A 17,971-nucleotide genomic window follows, 5' to 3' on the forward strand; every position below is an offset into this window, starting at 1 on the left:
AAAGCAAGACAATAGCGAGAAGGAGACAAAAGCGATAGCTCAGGGAGAGGCGTTCGGGGGCAGGCTCCCGGGGAGCGCAGGGAGGAGCACCCAGGCCGCTCCTGGAGCGGTATTGATTCCTGCAGCACAAGCTCTGCCTTCCCTGCCTATTCATTGTAGAAGTGCAGGAAAGCAGGGAGCAAGAGACCCCGGCTCCCCCCATCCACAGCCAGCCCACGCTCCTAGGGGCACGGCCCCATCGCCTCCCTGCCCGCGAGCTGCCGGCAGCACCGGCGCCTGCCCGCACTGTGGGCTGCTTCCCCACATTATACAGCACTGTCACGAGCCGCCGAGTCCCCAGGTGTTTGGTGCAATAATGCAAAGCAGATCTATATCCACCCCATCCCCGAGCTCTCCGCAGTCCCCTCCCCGCAGGCTGAGCGTGTCCCCTGGCCAGGCATGGGGGAGACACGCACGGCTGAGGGGTGCTCTGGGTGCCCCCGGCACGCTGCAGCTGACTGGCGATTCCCTCCTTGCCCCTGCGTGCCCGTTGCAGCTCCCCAGGGCTTTTCTCTGCCAAAAGCACTCTGTAAGCATTTGCTCCGCAGCAATAAATCAGAGGGATGCTCACACGAGCACGGGCCGGCGCTGGGCTCCCCGGGACCAGGGCGCAGTGAGGTGCCTGAGGCGATGCTCCGGCCCAGAACGTGACTCATTTATTTCCCGATGTTTCAGTGCTAAGCCCAGTGCTCACAGGTCGGGGGGGGGGGGGGTGTGTGTCCCAGGCCATGCTGACGGGTCTCTGAGCTCCCCAGGTTGTCTGGCTGCTTTAGAGCCAGAGCAGAGCAAGCAGGGACTCCTCTGCACCCCGTGTGTGGTCCCAGAGGGTCCCCAGGGCTGGCTGCAGCAGCCTTGGTACTCCAGGACGAGGTGGTTCCCTGTCCCCGGACTGTGCCTGGCTGTCAGTGCCCCTCCTGCTCACAGCCTGGCAGGGAGCTGGGGTGGCAGCCAAAAGTCCTGCCTCCTCGGACACCCCCGTGTGTGTTGAGCCAGCAAGTTCTCAGCTTCCTGAGAGCCCTGGGAGTCACAAGGTGTGACAGGCTCTCTGGCAGCTGGAAGGAGGCTCCAGGGCTCAGGAGCTGGGGAAAAAAAGGCTGCTCGGGGATCCAGAGCGGAGCTGAGGTCACCCCATGCTGCCTCTCCTTCCCATCCCGAGGACCAGGGCTCAGCCCAGCACAGGATGCTGTGCGAGCAGGAGCTGGATGCACAGCTTGCTTGTGATCAGACTCAGATCTGGGGCCGCTGACAGCTTCTTTCTCTCCTGCGCTGCTCCTTTCAGCCCGTGCCTCCCCATGGCCCCGGCTGACGCAGCTGCAGATGAACAGACAAGGAGAGCCAGGCAGCACTCCCGGCCCGCTCTGCCGTCCCCTGGGAGGCACAGACACGGCAGCTTTAGATCAAGACTCTTTGGAAGCAAAAGCAGCCCCGGCTATCAGCAGAGAGTGTCCGGCCAGCTCCTGGCACTCGCTCCCACTGGCTGTGTGACATGGGCAGTGGGTTTTAGGATGCCAGGGCAGCCAGGACTGGGATGCTGGGCCCCCCAGTGCAGAGCTGTGGGATGCTGCAGCTCCCACCAGCACTGGGCCGAGTGCCTGGGGCATGGCTGGGCTGGGGGCAGACTTGGCAGCAACAGCCAACCCCCTGCCCCAGCACTGGGCACAGTAGGAGCCCAGTGACATCCTGCTCTGTGCAGAACATCAGTCAGCCCTTGGGGAATGGGGTCTCCATGCCTGGGAAGACCCACAGGACCCCTGAGACCCCCCTAGCCCGGGAGAAGGTAGGCCACAGCCAAGCAAAGCCCTGCGGCCCCACTCTGGGGTAGCTGGCCTCAGGGGTTGGTGCAAGTGGGGTACCTTTCCACCGCCCCCATACCCTCACCCATCCCCTCTTTCCTGGGGAGCATGGGGGTGTCAGAGCATGGGTCTCTGTCCCCATGGTGGCAGTCTGGAGGATACCACAGTGTCCCTTGTGGGAGGCAGGACCACAGACACAGCTGCTGGGGCTGGAGGGGACACGTGAGGATATCTCCAGCAGGGGAAAGAGAGGGGGTCCTTCTGCAGCCCACACCTCGCAGAGCTCGGACCGCGCTGCTGCTACCATGGAAACTGCCGGTGGAGCATCATCCTGCCGCACCGGCCAGGGCAACCAGGCCACCGTGGTCCCCAGCCTTCCTTGGGCTCCATCCACGGGCATCTGGCTTGACAGGGTAGGAGAGGCTGGGTGCTCCCTCTCAGCCACCATCCCTGGGTCACCCTGGGGCTGTGATGGGATGGGGGCACCCAGGGGTGGGACACCCAGGGTGAGGCAGGGACGGAGAGGCCAAGGAAGTGCTGGCAGGGGGTGTCTGGTGCCATTCCCAGACAAACCCAGCTCCCACGCGGCCAGGGGCTCCACGCTGCTTGGCCTCCCACAAACATAAATCATTTTCTAATTTATAACATGAATAATTGATTTTGCCTCCGTAGCTGGCGATAAATCTCCTGTGCGCACATGCATAAGAAAATAATAATAATGAAAGCGATCAGGATCTGCTGCCATCGATTACCTGTGAGAGGGACCACAGTTCCCTGTGTGCCATGGCAGGCTGGGGCAGGGGCTGGTCCCCGGGGGGTGCCGGGTGGCCCTGCCTGGTGTGAGCCTTCCTTGTCCTGCACGGGGCCACGCGACTGGGATGGGATGGCCCTACCTATCTGGGTCTGAGCCCCTGTGGCTATACTGGGACCCACACTGGGCAGTCAGGAAGGTCTGAGTACTTCAGGGCATCCCAGACCTCAGGCATCAGCAGTCCCAGCCCTGTAGTTGCACCCAAGGAGGGATAAGATGCTTGGCACAGTCCCGTGCACTGATGCTCCATGCAATGCCTCAGTGACACCTTGTCAGGGTGGCAGGGAGCTGCTGCGGTCCCCGGTCCCTCAGCAGCTGCACAGCCTCTGGGGAGCTGCAGAAGTCCCGTTGGCTGCCGGCTGCCGGGCACCAGCCTCCCATCCCACCACACGCAGGCTGTGTGCATGCTATGGGGCATCACTCCTCCCTCACCCGCACCATGAGGGAAGCAGCCGCTCGGGAATCGCACGGGAGAGCTTCGACTAGTTAGGAAGCCGGTCCTGGGGGCCGGGAGAGGGGAGACCCCCTGTCCATCAGCCAGACAAACCGGGGTGGCTGCACCAGCCTGCCCAAAGCTTTGACAGCCCTGTGCCCCAGTGAGCCGGGTCACGGCCCCGTTCTGCCCTCGGCCCGCAGTGGCAGCAAGCCCCACGCCTGCCTGCATCCCCCGAGCAGCCCCCTCTCCCCTGCCAGCCCACGCCTGCCTGTGGGACAATCCAGCCCTGTTCCCCCGGGCGCCCCATCCTTCCCCGCCGGCGCAGGCCCCGGCTCGGCAGTGCTCTGCAGCACCGGTGCTTCATTAGGAGCCAGCGGATGCACCGGGCCCGGGCACGCTCCCCTCGCTGCCCACGCTGCCTGCAAACGCGTGCGAGCGCCGGGGCCCCGTTCATCATCTGCCGGGCGCAGGCAGGCTGCTCCTCGCCAAACCCCAGGAAGGAAGCGGAGCAAACCTGCCCGGCGCAGACACCTTCCCCCGTCTGGGTGTCTGGGCAGCCGGCACGCCGGCCAGCCCGCAGCCCTGCGGCGGGAGCACGGGATGTGGCCCGGGGGTGCCTGTGCCCCCGGCAATTCCCCCGGTGCCCCCCCCCGCCGGCAGGCGGGAGCGGGGCTCCGCCGGCCCAGGCAGCACAGCCGCAGCGAGCACCGCTGCTCCCGCCTAGGGCGTGACATTAAACGGTAACGGGAAATCCACGGCAGCCTCCCGTGGGGGTCTCCCGGGGGCGGGAGCGGGGGTCGCTCTCGCTCCTGCAGCCCCGTGTCCATCACCCCCGCCAGCCACGGAGCACCCTGCCCTCGGCACCCTTCCCCCGGGCTGCCGAGCGGTGCCCGGGGGAGGAAGGGCCGCCCTGGCACCGGGGCTGCCCGTGCCAGTCCCAGCTCCGGGCAGGCGCCGAGGACCGGGGGTGGGTGGCGGCCCGTGTGCCCACGGGGGTGCCCCCGCGGGGGGGGGAGCGGCCGCCCGGGGCGCGGGGCGGTGCGGGTGCCGGTGCCGCACTACAGGTCCCGGCGCTCCCCGCGGCGGGGCGGGATGGGGCGGGCCTGGCGCGGCGGAAGCGGCGGCGGCGGCGCGGAGCGGCGGGGGACCCGGCGCGGCCACTGGTAACGGCAGGGGCTCGGCCCGGCCCGGCCCGGCCCGGCGGGGGCGCAGCAGCCCGGGGTGCGCCCCCTGCCCGGTTCCCGGGCTGCACGCTGTGCCCCCTGCCCCGCTCTCCCCCACCCCCTGTCCCAGCCCTGACCCCCCCCCCCCACTTTCCCTGCCCTGACTCCCTCCCCCAGTTTCCCAGCCCTGACCGCCACCTCCTGTCCCAGCCCTGACCCCCACCCCAGTTTCCCAGCCCTGATCCCCACCCCAGTTTCCCAGCCCTGACCGCCATCCCGGTTTCCCAGCCCTGACCCCCACCCCAGTGTCCCAGCCCTGACCCCCACCCCAGTTTCCCAGCCCTGACCCCCACCCCAGTGTCCCAGCCCTGACCCCTACCCCAGTTTCCCAGCCCTGACCCCCACCCCTTGCCCCAACCCTGACCCCCACCCCTTGCCCCAGCCCCAACCCTCACCCCCTGTCCCAGCCCTGACCCCCACTCCGCTGGCATGCAGCCCCCAGAGCACCCGGATAACATGGCACGTTGCAGATCCCATAACTCTCTGCAACTTACTGAGTCATGGGGTGATGCTGGCAGTGACAGCCCTCGAGGGCAGGGGAGATATACAGCATCCCTGGGCACTTGGTGCGCCAGGCTCCCATGGCTCGTAAAACACGTGCCCGGTGCTCCCAGGCACTGGACGCTGTTTTTCACGGCTGCCTGCCTGCCCTCGGCATCCCCTCCATCCTTCACGATGCCTGCAGGGCTCAGTGTGCTGCCCGCTGTGGGGCTGTCGCAGCCCTGGGGTGGCCCATGGCACCAGTGACCAGCTTCTGCCCCTTGCACATTTTCGAGTGGTCTCCCTGGCTACCTGCTTTCCTGTCTGAGTGCACCGCAGGGCTCTGGGCCTTGCTTTCCAGGCTGCTCCTGCCCACCGCGTAGCTGCTTTGGGTTATTTTGCCTTCATTTTCCCAGACTGGGTCTCGCTTTGTTTCCTGCCTACATTTCTTGCATCCTTTGAATGGTTGCTCTGCTCTGGCCAGTGTTTGCAACACTTCTCTGCTCCGTATCATCTGCAAATTTAATTACAATTCACTATCCAAGTGGAAGTTTGGAAGATGGTGTAAAACGATACCTTGAAGTTAGCTAAATTGCGTCTTGCTTGCCTTATCCAAAAGCTTTGCCCAGCAGTTCTTCCGAAATAACTCCTGCTGGGCAAGCCAACATCCTTCATCCAGGAGCCCATCGTGGTGGGTGTGCAGGCTTCTTCGTGTGCCCATTACGTTCTGTGCTGGGGATGGGCACAGGGTTTATCCTGCCCTGGCTTTGGTTTTATTGTCCTTTCTTGCACAGAAAATCAGCGCCTGGTTTGCTCTGCCTGTCACCAGGGCCCTGGTTTCTTCCCAGCACTGCGCATGTTTTGGTGGGTTAATCAGTTTGTCTCGGCACCGGCCACACCGGCCAGGTGACTGTGTCTATGTGGAGATGCTGTTTTTGCTTTCCCTGCAGCTGTTTTTGTGAGGCTGCCGCCTCATTTGCATTTTTCTGGTTAAAAACAGTAATTTTGCCCTTTTGAGTCATCTTTATTTTTGATCCATCATTAATTTTCTCTCCCTCCTTGTTTATTAATAGACCTTTTCACTTTTGTGCTGATTCTGCCTGGGTATATTTGTAAAGTCCTTTGTATTCCTCTTAGCCCTCCAGCTGTTAACTCCTTCTGCTGGTTTGTTGTCCCTTTTTCCCCCTGCAGCTGCGAGGGGACACTATTGACTTACAAATCCTCCCCCTGTTCCCCTTCTCTTGTTCCAGGTATCTCCTAAGAGCATCTGTTCCAGGTATCTCCTAAGAGCATCGCAAATGAAAGGCACGATTGAAATCTCTCTCTTTTCTCAGTGCCTTTGACGCCTTCGCTGCCTCCTCGCATAGCCAGCGTTTGCTTCTGCTGCTGGAGAGGATCTTTCTCCTGGCAGCAGGGGACAGGGACGTCTTAAAGCCTGCGGGGCTGTGGGCAGGCGTCAGATGGGACGCGGCTCTCCGCTCCTTTAAGTGCTTTGCTTTGCCTTGTGCCAGCAGCTCTGTGTTCTCGCCTTTGCTCTGCCTTTCCCTGCCAGGTATCCAGGTCCTTTCCTGGCCCTGTCGCCTGCTGTGTGAGCCGGGCGGGCTGGGCCGGAGCTCTGCTGAGAGCAGGAGAGGTGCAGGGTAGCCAAAACCTCTGACAATCCTTACCTGGGCTGCCGGGCGCCGGTGTTGTGCAGTCAGTGAGCGTGCCACAGCACGTGCTTGGCATGGGATGAGCCCTGCAAGCGGCGGGTTCCCCAGCGGGGCTGTTTAGAATCTCCTTGTACCTGCCTTTTTATTAGTCTTGTTATTATATTTATTTTTTTTCCCCTCCAAAGAGCCCAATCTGCGGCAGGCTGTAAAGAGTGACATTGCAGGTGCGCGAGCTGCATGCCGAGGCTGCTCGTGGTCCCCCAAGGCTCCCGGTCCCCCGGTGCTGCCATCCCCGTTCACCGTCAAGGCTTTAAGGTTATCTGCTCTATCGATGGGAGTATGGATTGAGTGGAATTAGAAACCTCGAAGGCTAAAAATACAGCTCCCTGCCAGGAAATGCGGCAGCCTGCTGCGAGGGCGCTGGGTGGCACCGAAACTTTTCCGGGAACTGGCATGCTCTGTGTGAGCCCTGCAGCCCAGCATCCGTGCCCGTCCCCGGGTTCCGCGAGCGGGACCGTGGCTGGCATCTCTGCTCGCAGCAGCCCTGGCTTTGCCGTCGGAGCTGCGCTGTAGGTGTCCTCACCCACCGGGCAGGGATGCAGATGATGGAGGAATTTGGCGATGCGCTGTGCAGTGTGAAGTGGGCTCTGCGATGCGGTCAACCCTGTCTTGCTGATGTTCATGGGGTCCTTCCCTGGACAGGAGGAGGAGAGAAATCAGGGAGAAAATGCTGCCCGTCTGTGCTGCAGATGGTCACTAGAGGAGAAATGCAGGCTGGCACATCGCCCGGGCTGCTGCTCTGAGACCTCACAAACTCATGCCACGAGCACAAGCTCCCCATGAGCAGCGTGTGGTGTTCCTAGGCACAGTGCGAGGGGACCCTGTGCCTGCGGGGAGCTCCGGCCACCTCCTGGCTGATGCTCCAGCATCCCCCTGGCCACGCCAGGCTGTGTTGCGCCAGGCTGGCAGGCATTACATGCCAGGCAGCTGGGCAGCGCTCCCACTGCCACTTTTACCACGGTACTGTGGCATGCCCGGCCCGGGGCTGCCTTTCACTGCTTGGTGCCACAATGCTGAGCTGTTTTGCTAGCTGGCTTTGAAAAGCAGGGTAGCACTCGGGGCAGCACAGGCCCTTTTGGGGATGTGCTGCCCATCACCGCCTGGCTTTGCAGGGTGAGCTTGGTTCTGGAGTCTGGAAGTGGCAGGGTTGCCCTGCCCAGCGTAGTGTGAATGAGACCCGAAGCCAGGGCTGTTGCTCTGCCTCCCGGAGCGTGAAATCGGTCGGTGCCGACGCGTGGCCGTGGCATCGATGAAGTGTGTAATAGGCTGGGGGCAGGAGCTGTACTGCCCTGTGGGGAAAAAACAAAGTGATGCAGCATCCCTGCCAGCGTGGGCCAGCCACCACCTTACCATGCTTCTCCCCAGGCTGCGGGAAGAGGCTCTTCCCCGGCAGAGTGTGGCAGGCAGAGGCAAAGCTGTGTGGGGAGAGGATGCTCCCAGCACCAGCCGTCTGGCTAATGCCGCACCATCTGCTTTGGAGGGTGAGGCAAGGTGAACGGCAAGCTTTCGAGGAGCCCATAAATCCCGCGTGCGAAGGCCCTTCTTGGAGGTGACTCGGGATGTGCGTGGAGCAGTGCTGCTCCTGGCTGCTCCCAGTGCTGGCAGTTCTTGGGAAGCAGAGCCCTGGGGAGATCCATGATCCCCCCAGGGTGTTCGGTGATGTCCCATGGGCTGAGACTCTGGGCTTGGCAGGGAAAAGTCCTTTAGCAGAATGTGCTTCGGTGCAGTTGGAAGCTCTGTGTGGTTGGAAATGGTGGTGCCGGGGGGGCTCCTGGTGCCCCCCCCCAGCACCTGGGCTGTGCTTGGCGAGAAAATGTATAACGCCTCGGTGTTGAAAAATGACTAATCCAGACCTTGGAGGGTTTGTAGGATACGTTCCTTTCTCACGGTCGATAAAGATAAAGGGGATCGTTCTGCCAGCAAAATTAGTGTATCAAAGAGAGGGAAAAAAAATGACAAGAGCTGCGGAGACAGAAAAATGGCTGGGGGCAGCCCCAGGACGGTGCCCAGCATCACCGCGGCGCCCGTGCCTGCACCTCGTGCCGCGGAGGTGGGCAGGAGCGCGGTGCGCTCCTGCCCACCTCCGCGGCACGAGGTGCAGGCACGGGCGCCGCGGTGATGCTGGGGAGCACTGCCTTGCCCAGGCTTGCCGGCAGTTTCCAGAGAGCTGTGAGAGACCCATCCATCACGCCGAGGCAGCCGTCCGTCCGTCTGTCCGTCACGAGGAGGGGATGATGCTGTGCGGCACGGGTAGCCCCGGCCGCTTTCCAGCCGGTGGTTGGCCTCCCCTCGCCTTCCCGGCACCGCTGCCGGCTGTCGGTGAGGGGCCGCGGGGAGCGTTCGCGCCTCGGTTGGGGGCTGCGTGGAGGGGAGGCTAATGTACCGGAGGTGCCTCGGAAATGAGAGCCTTGGATGGGTTCCTGGCCCTATTGATCCGCCGGCAGTTTATGCATCCTGACATTCATAATCTCGGTCGGCGCTGATGGTCCAGATTAATGGGCCCGGGGGCTGTCCATCCGTCACTTCACATTAATTACTGAAGAGGTGTTTTTCCAGTGATTTACCTGACAGCGGCCTGTGATGAATCCCCCTAAACAGAGTGGGCAGTGATTAATCATGGGGCCCCAGCCCGGCCCCGCTCTGCCTTCCCCTCAACCGCAGCGCAGCCCCCCACGCCATCCGTCTCCATAAACCCTGCCTGATGCATATTTATAGGGGCAGGGGGGCCTGGCAGCTCGCGGCGTGCCTGCTGCTGCCAAAGATGATGAAAAATAAATCTCTGCCGGGACGGGGCAGCAGGTGAGCGGGGCTGCGGCGTGCCGGGGTGGCAGCTGTGGTCCCGCGCCGGGGCGTCCCTGGCCTCGGGTTTGGTTTCTGGTGCTCCGCGGCTGCTGCAGGCTTCTCCGCGGTTTTTGATGCATGAATGGTGCAAGGGCTCTGTGTCCTGCTTTGGCTGCGGCTGCTGGCCCCTGGGGCTGGGGGGTCCCAGGCACTAGCTGCCGGAGCGGGGCAGGCATCCCTGTGGTGCTGGCAGGGTTTCCCTCCTTCCCCCAAGCCCGGTACACCCCACCAAAGGCTGTAGGGCTGTGGGGTGCTCTGGGTGCCAAACCCTATTTGCAGAGCCTCTACCGTGGGGGCAGTTTTGGGTCTCTGCTATCCATCGCTGTGTGCCGGCTGCCGTGGGAGCGAGGGTGGGTGCCAGGCTGGGACGCCGACCCACCGACCTGGGCAGGGGCTGCCTACCACGTGCCCGGCTGTGGGGCCACTGGGATGCGGGCAGGGAATTGACGCTGTCTCTCCTTGGCAGGCAGTGGTGGCACCATGCAGCAGGAGGCGGAGGGTGGCCGGCCGCGCCACAGGAAGCCCGACATGGCCCTCTACGTGCCCAAAGCGCGGCGGGAGAGAGCGGCGCAAGTGGTGGGTGACACGCTGGCCGGGCATCGCCAGGAGCCTGAGAACCACCGCCTGGCACAGGACGCTTGCCGGGGCAGCGGCGAGGGGCAGAGGCGAAGCCCCCGTGCCAGGACACAGGCGGGCAGAGCGGTGAGGAGGGAGAGCAAGGTGGATGCCGGCCCAAAGGAGCCGCGGGCAGCCTCTGTCGGGTGCTGCCGGAGGCCGGGAGGCAGCTGCCCTGCTGTGCCGGGGGGCCCGGGGGCATCGCCCAGTGTGCGGGAGCCGTGCTCAGATCCGGCTGTTGCCCAGCCCTGGCACGGGCAGGACAAAGCATCCCATGATGAAGGACTCGGGGAGCTCAGCCGCAGCCACCGGATGATGAGGACCGAGCCTGACCCTGCATCCCCACCGAGTGCCCAGCCTGGGGCCATGGAGGCTACCCCTGAGCCCGGGGGCAACCCCACTAGCCCAACACCCCCTGCTATCCCAATGCTGGTGTGTCGGACAGGGCTGAGTGGCGTGTCGGAGCATTTGGGGGACGGCACCCCGGATCCAGCTGGGGACCTCTCCCAGCACCCAGGAGAGGTTGTCCTGCAGCTGGCAGGGCCGAGCAACCGGGGCAGTGTGCCCGGGCTGGCATGGGAGGTTGCAGCTCTGAAAGCCCAGGAGGAGGAGAGGGAGTGTGGGGAGTCTCTCCTGGCAGGGCAGAGCAAGAGCTGTGCTGCTGGGGTGCCGAAGGAGGAGGAGAGGTGGGGAGGCACAGCTGAGCTTGCCGGGGAGAGCACCGTGGATGCACCAGGAGGAGCCAGCTGCAAACCCGGGTGCTCGAGGGGTGGTGCGGGTGACGTGCCAGTGCTCCCAGGGGAGAGCACCCCAGGGCAGGGCATTGTCAGCCTGTCCCAGCTCCTGCCTGGCAAGCAGGAGAATGCTGCTGGTGTCGGGCATCCCGGTGGGGAGGGTGACCCAGTGCCTGCTGCGGAGGGAGTGGGCAGCGCTCCTGCCGGCACAGATGGCAGTGCCAGGGCTGAGAGTGGCCCGCTGGATGCTGATGAGGAGCCGGCGAGCGGAGCGTCGGAGAGGGCACCCCCGGAGAGCCGCGAGCCCCCGCCACACCTGGAGCTGCTGTGCCACGGCGTAGAGGGTCTCTCACCAGTGGCCTGGGCCAAGGAGCCTTCAGGGGCAGGCGAGGACATGGGCTTACCGCAGCAGCACCGGTGCAGCCGGGAGGCCGAGGAGGAAAAGGGAGGTCTCCACAGCGGCTCCCCAAAGGTAGAGCGGGCCAGTGCCGGGACCCCAAGCCAGGCCAGCCCAGGTGCCGAGGAGAGCTGGGACGCGCTGTTCAATGACGACGGGGACTGCCTGGACCCGCGCCTGCTGGAGGAGGTACGTCCTGCGAGCTGGCGCCCGTGGGGGTTTGCAGGGACAGTGGCTGCTGCCTGCTGGGATGCAGGGACAGGGGTCTGTGGGGGTCGGCTGTCCCCGTGTCCTCTGGGGTGGGTGCATGGGGGGGTAGGCTGCACTCGGAGCACATGGCCAGCCTGGCTGTGCTGCCTGCTGTCACTGCCAGCCATCCCTGAGGGCAGGAGCTGCCCGCGGTGCCAAAACTCCTGGGACCTCCACCTTCCCCCCCCCCTCCCCCGGCTTGTTCCCATCCCGTCCCTTGGTGCCGGTGAAGGCTAGGGGAGATCTTCCCTCTATAGTACATAAAGCGCACCCAGTAAAACCTGCTCGAGCGCTGTAAACCGCAACTGCACCCTCGTGAAACTGGGGCTGGTGATAAAGAAATGGGCTGAGACGTATGGGCTCCCATTGAAATAGCAACGGGAAGTTTCCTCGAAACTACGGCTTCTTAATCAGCTGTGGCTCATTACCATCCCCTCCTGCACACGTGCGGCTGAATTTACTACAATTAGCTGCTTAGCGCCGGGACCCACGCCGTTTTCTTGCCATTTGGGAGGAAAGCTCGGCTTCTGCAGTGAGGCTGGATATCCCTTATTGCATTTTAAATCAGTAGTGTCAAACCAGTAATTTTCCGAATGACATTAATGTGCCCAATGTAACAAACAGCGCTAATATTGTTACAGCCAGCGTCCGTCCACCCCGGGCTGGAAGCAGGGTGTGAAGTGGCGGATGGTGCCTGATAACAGCTTCTGGGAAGGGATGAGATCAAGAGCATCACTACTGAGGAGCACTGGTACCCACCTTGTCCATGGGGCCATGCTCAGGCTGGCGTGCCCTTGCCAAGCCTGGTGTGGGGCTGGGACAGGGTGTGGGGCAGGCAAGGCTTGCCTCTGGGGGTGCTCAGAGGGTGATGTGGAAGAGCTTTGCGTACCTCCATCCCTGCCAGGCTGTGCTCCCCACAGCTGCGGTCCCCCGCCCTCCAGCCAGGAGGTTGCGGTGAGTGCCGGTGCGAGGGGGACAGCGCTGCTCCTCCGATGGCAGCCGGCACACGTGGCACTGGCACTGGCTTCCCATGGGCTGGCACAGGGGCACGGCTTCATCTGCAGGCACAGCAGAGCGGCTGCCTGGCCCCGCTGGGGAGGCAGGTCAGGGAGGGCCAGCGTTACGCTGCAGCCGTAGGATGCTGCGGGCAAGGTTGTGCCGTGCAGCACCGGTGCTAACTGCAGACAGCTCTGGAGCATCCGTGTTAGCTCCCCTGTGCACAAGCTCTGAGCAAAGTTTGAGCTTTCCAGGGAGCTTCCCAAAATGGGTGAATAAGAACCTGAAAAAGGGATTTATCACTTAAAAGTTGCCATCTTCACCCCCCTGCAGATTCCCATGCTGAGCCTGGTGCTTCCCGAGCCCTCCGAGCTCTCGTCGGGTGGACGCGGCTGCTCAGGGAGGGTACAGGCTCTTGGGGAGATGGAGCTGTTGTTAATTAACAAAAAAGGACAAGAAAATTAGTAGCGTTTTTCCTCGTAACCGAATCCTTATGCGCTGTAGATAGCCGGCAGAGAGCAAGATTTATGACGTTCTGTGTGGAGGAGAGATTTCTGATAGGGGACGGCTCTTTAATCTAGCAGGAAAAAACACCTTAGCAAGATCCATTGGCTGGAAGCTGAAACCAGACAAATTCAGGTTGAACGCAGAGGGTAATTAAGCACTGCAACCATTTCCTTGCAGGCTCGGTGGACTCTCCATCAGCCGGCATGGTGGGGCGGGGGCCGTGGTGCATGCGTGCCGGGGGCTGCGGTGCATGCGTGCCAGCGCACACCTCCCCTCCAGCCCCGGAGGTGCGCTCTTGGCAAGTGAGCGGGAGTGTAAGCGAGCGGCCACGGACCCCTCTAACGTGCTCTGGTGAGGGTGCATCTTTACAGAGCCGCGAGGCATGACAGGCAGGCTTCATTTCCCACCTCCGCTTTCCGTCTGTCCGTCCCTCAGCAGACCCTTCCCAGTGCCGGGTGCCTGCCAGGGCTGGGGTCCGTACCGCAGCTCCCGCTCCCTGCCCTGCCCCACGGCTGGGGGGCTGCAGGCATGCTGCGTGCCCAGGCTGGCAGCGCAGGGGCACCTGTTGAGTCGTGCCTGCTGTGTGGCTGAGCCCGGCTGCCAGACGGCTCCCGTCCTTGCCGCCCCACCACACTCTGTGATTTGTGAAGGTCAAGGACCGCTCCGGCACTCTGTGCTCCTGCTCTCTAATCATCTTCCCGGCGCCTGGCACTACCCGAGTGCTTTGCTCCCTCAAGCAGCACCGCAGGGCTTCATCCTGCCTGGGAACGGCTCCTTCGACTCCCCCCGAGTGGGCAGGGGGTGCCTGATGAGTCCCCTGCCCACAGGGTGGGCTCAGATAATGGGTGCTGGTGGTGGGGCAGGCGGCAGTGCTAGCCTGTCCCGGGAGCTCCATAACTCAGCTCTACCCTCCGCTGGCATCTAGCCGCCCTGGCAGCACCCCCTCACCTGCCGTGAATCCATCTTCCCCATAAAATTGTCGGAATGAGCACTTTTTATTGACTGAGCTGGCTAGGATTTATGGACTCTAACCTTCCAGCCGTGGTGTGCTCTGCTACGATCGCTTGGGGGATCGGGCTGGGAACCCGGCTGAGTTATGTACCCGCTCCCCGGCACCGCGCCGGCCCCACGCTTCAGCAGGGACAGGGGAGCCACCACTGACTTCGGACTGCGCCTGGCCCCGTGTCACAGCCGGAGTAGGGCCGTGAATCCCCTCGGCTGCCAGCACGGCAGTTTGGAAAGCAGAGGTGCAGCAAGTGGTGTCCTCTGGCACCGATGCTGCGGGGCGAAGGGGAGCAGGGTGCGGCTGCACCCCCCGTGTCGTGGCAGCGGGAGACTGCTGCCTGTGTTTTAAAATGAAGGTTGACAAATGGGAGAGGTAGAAAAGCACTACAGCCATCATCTTTTAGGGCTGGAGAAAGTGTCCCGCTGTGAGATACTAAACACGCACAACCCGTTTAGCTTATCAAGAAGAAGATTGAGAAGGGACTTGATTAGCGTGAGTAAGTGCCATCATGGGGAGGGGACAAGGGACTGAAGGCTCTTTAATCCAGCGGGGAGGCAGAACAAGAACCGCCGGCTGGAAAGCGAAGCCAGACAAATTCAAATGAGAAATAAGGCATAAAATTTTAGCCGCGCATGTGATTAAGCACCAGAACTTGCTCCTCAGGGGAGTGCTGGCTTTTCCATCTTGGTGTCTGGGGTGCCGAAGGGCTGCATTTCCTAAAGGGCTACAATGCATGTGATGCAGCCACGGCTCGCTGAGCCTGGTGCTCCTGCATGGCGGGCAGACGTCAGTCTTTCCTCCTGGCCTTGCTGTCCCGCTCCTTGTTGTTCCCAAAATGTATTTCGGGTCAGCACGTCACTGTGGAAGGAGGGGTGTTCTTGGGGGTGCATGGGCTGTCTCAGCAGTGTCATTCCTACTGTGTCCCCAGTGGGACTGCAGAGCACAGCAAGTGAAGGGATGCTGGTAATGGGAAAAGCAAGTGCATGGTATGAGAGCCCCGGTCGATAACTCCTAATATCTCAATGCCATGAATCCATCTGCAGTGCTGGGGTGGGTCATGGGGGTGGGACAACTTCCTGAGGACTGCTTGCCATGGATTCGGAGCTGGTGTGGGATGGGCAGGCATGGGTTGCTCAGTGCTGTGCCTTTCCCACCCCTGCAGCTCTTGGGGGGTGAGAAGCGCCGGGAGAGCCGGCAGTCACCCCGCTTCGACTACTATGGGGCCGAGCCCACCGCACCAGACCTCAGTGATGCCGAGCTGCCCCACGTCATCGAGATCTATGATTTCCCCTCGGATTTCCGCACTGAGGACCTGCTGCGTGTCTTCTGCAGCTATCAGTGAGTCTGCTGGCAATGCCCCGTCCCCTGCTTGGGCTCTGCTCCGGACCCCTCCCCACTTGGTGCCGATGCCTTGCTGAGCTTCCTTCTCTCTGGCAGGAAAAAAGGCTTTGATATTAAGTGGGTGGATGACACGCACGCCCTGGGCATCTTCTCCAGCCCCCTAACAGGTACTGCTCGCAGTTTGGCTGGGATAGGCAGAGGGGAGGCATCCCTGCCTCTCCTGTGGCCGGATCGTGGGCATGGGGCTGGCCCTGCACGCAGACACCGCTGCTCTCTCCCTGCAGCACGCGATGCCCTCAGCACCAAGCACCTGCTGGTGAAGACGCGCCCGCTCTCCCAGGGCACCCATGCCTCTAAAGCCAAAGCCAGGGCGTACGCCGGTGAGTGATGCTGCCCTGTGCCGACTTGTGCCGTGGTGCTTGTGCTGCAGGATCTTCATCCCGATAGCTGGGGAGGGATGGGGAAGCCGGCATGGCTCTGCAGCGCTTAAGCACTGCAGAGCTGTGCCAGCTGCCCCATCCCTCCCAGGATGCCCCTACTGATGTCCCCCATCTCTGCTCACCCAGACTACCTGCAGCCAGCCAAGGAGCGCCCTGAAACATCGGCCGCCCTGGCCAGGCGGCTGGTGATCGGTGCCCTCGGGGTACGCAGCAACCAGACACCAGCCCAGCGAGATGCTGAGCGGAGGAAGCTGCAAGAAGCCCGGGGTGAGATTTGGATGCCTGGGGGGGGCTGCAGTGTGGCGGTACCCTCCTCTTGGATGCCCCTTCTCACAGGGTGCTGGGTGGGAGGGGGCTGTGCCAGGGTGGGCTCCGGCAACCTCTGCGGGGAAGTGGGTGGCTGTGGGGTGATGGGGACATGGGGCTGACCCTCCTCTTGTCTCTGCAGAGAGGAAGCGCCTGGAGAACAAGCAGCGGGAGGATGCCTGGGAGGGCCGGGACTGAGCTGGAAGGCTGCACCTTCAGCCCCACTGAGAATCCCCTGGGGTGCCCGGGCCCTTCTCTGCGGGCAGGCAGGGCACCCTGCATCTCAGAGCTGAGATGGATCCTGCAACCGCATCCAAAAGCACTGGGCTGCTCCACCGAAAGGGCTGAGCAGGACGCGCGCAGGTTTGTTGGTGCCGTGCAGATGCTGTCGCCGTCGGGCAGCGCTGCCCATCCTGCCCGGGGCAGGACCCCTGGTGCTGCCTGCTGCAGCGGGAGCAGCCAGCGGGATGCGGGGAGCTCGGCAGCGAGCATGCAGGGTCGTGCGGGGTGGCCCTGGCCACCTGGCAGGGCCTTGCGAGCGAGAGTTTCTGTCCTTTATTTTGCTAATAAATACCATTTATTTTACTGTGCCTGGCCCGGCTGTGGCTCTCCGTGCTCCTGCGTGCCGGGGAGGGCTTGCGTGTCAGGGGCTGCCGTGCGTGGTCCCTGCCGCCGTGGGGATATTCACCCCTCCCAGGTGGTGGGTGTCCCCGGTGGGTGTCCCCGGTGGGTGTCCCTGGTGGGTGGGGGCGCAGGCAGGAGGGGTCGGGCAGGGCGGAGGGCAGGAATGTGCTGGCAGGGACCCTGTTTACTTCCGCGGAGCGGCTGCCGCCCGAACAGCGGGGCCCTTGTCGGTGCGCGGGCAGGGCCACGTTCCCGGCCCCGCGCGGGGCTCTGATGTGGCTGCGCTGCCAGCCCTGGCGGGCTGGGGGCTTCCTGCCCTGCCCCGCTGCGGGGGCGCGGGCAGGCGGCTGGGGCCTGCCTTTGGTTCCTCTGCTTCGCATCGTCTCTCAGCATCCGGGAAACAGCCCCGTGTGCCTCAGCGCTCCCCACCCTGTAACCCCTCAAACTCTCGGGGCCGCAGTTCGTGGGGCTCCCGTGCTCTTTGCAGCGGGTGGGCACGGGGACGGTGCTTTTCCGCCACCGCTGCCTGCGGTTTTGGTCACGGCTGCCTCGCCCCGGCCTGCGCTTGAAGGGCTCGTGCGGCTGCCCCGTGTCCCCTGGCTGTCCCCCAGCTCGGCGGCGGCGGAGCCGGTCACGACCCCATGGACGGTGGCTGCCTGCCCCCGCGCCGGTGGTGCTGCCAGCTGGGAGCTGTCCCAGCCACTCGTGGCTCTGCCGGTGGAAATTTCAGGGCGCGAAGCTAATCTCATGTGGAAAGCATCTTCCCCACCATCCGGCATCCCTTGAACCCCGACCACGGCGGAGCGAGCCTCTGCCGGCATGCGCCTCGCCACGGCCCCTGGCCTCGGGCCACCCCAGCACGTCACCGCCGTCCCCGGCAGCTCCTCCGCATGTGGGGACCGTCATGTGTGGGTACAACCCAGCCTGTCCTGGCTGTGCAGGGCCGAGGTGGGTGCTGGCAGCCCCCCACCCTGGGTTGGTGTCTGCTGGCAAGGTGGGGACAGGCAGGGCTGTGCAAGGAGAAGGGTGGCACTGCCCGGTAGCTGGCTCACCGGGGGCTGGGCAGTACAGAGTGTGGGTTGCTGGCAAAAATTCCCTTTTATTTCCTTTAAAAAAATTTGCTGGAAACCACAGGAGGAAAGAAACACAGAGAGCAAGGGCACGGTGTCCCCTGTGTCCTCACCCTGTGCCCAGGAGCAAGGGCTTCAAGGGGCAGAGCGGCCCCATCCCTGCTCCCGGGGCTGGGAAGCTGCCAGGGCAGCCTCGGAAAGCCCGGCACGGTGGCTGCAGCCACAGCGGCCAGTGGCCTGGCTGCCGGCCCGAGCTGCCACAGAGCTGGCCGAGTCCCTTTGTGTGCATGGGGTCAGCCAGTTCAGGGCCGGGGTGCCCTGGCTGGTGGGGACCGCTGGCGGCAAGCCGGA

At 63.4% G+C, this 17,971-nt stretch overlaps 1 protein-coding gene across 1 annotated transcript; it reads left to right on the plus strand.

Annotated features, from left to right (window-relative positions):
- The first annotated feature begins 4,204 nt into the window (after positions 1-4,204).
- R3HCC1L (R3H domain and coiled-coil containing 1 like) lies at positions 4,205-16,516 on the plus strand. The gene is made up of 8 exons (XM_030031206.1): positions 4,205-4,242; positions 6,033-6,058; positions 9,802-11,270; positions 15,002-15,177; positions 15,277-15,347; positions 15,465-15,560; positions 15,747-15,887; positions 16,069-16,516. Exons 3-8 carry the CDS (start codon positions 9,816-9,818, stop codon positions 16,122-16,124), a joined length of 1,995 nt encoding a protein of 664 aa, XP_029887066.1. The 5' UTR covers positions 4,205-4,242; positions 6,033-6,058; positions 9,802-9,815; the 3' UTR covers positions 16,125-16,516.
- The last annotated feature ends 1,455 nt before the right edge of the window (positions 16,517-17,971 follow it).

This window comes from Aquila chrysaetos, chromosome 11, assembly GCF_900496995.4.
Source record: "Aquila chrysaetos chrysaetos chromosome 11, bAquChr1.4, whole genome shotgun sequence".
NCBI lineage: Eukaryota > Metazoa > Chordata > Aves > Accipitriformes > Accipitridae > Aquila > Aquila chrysaetos.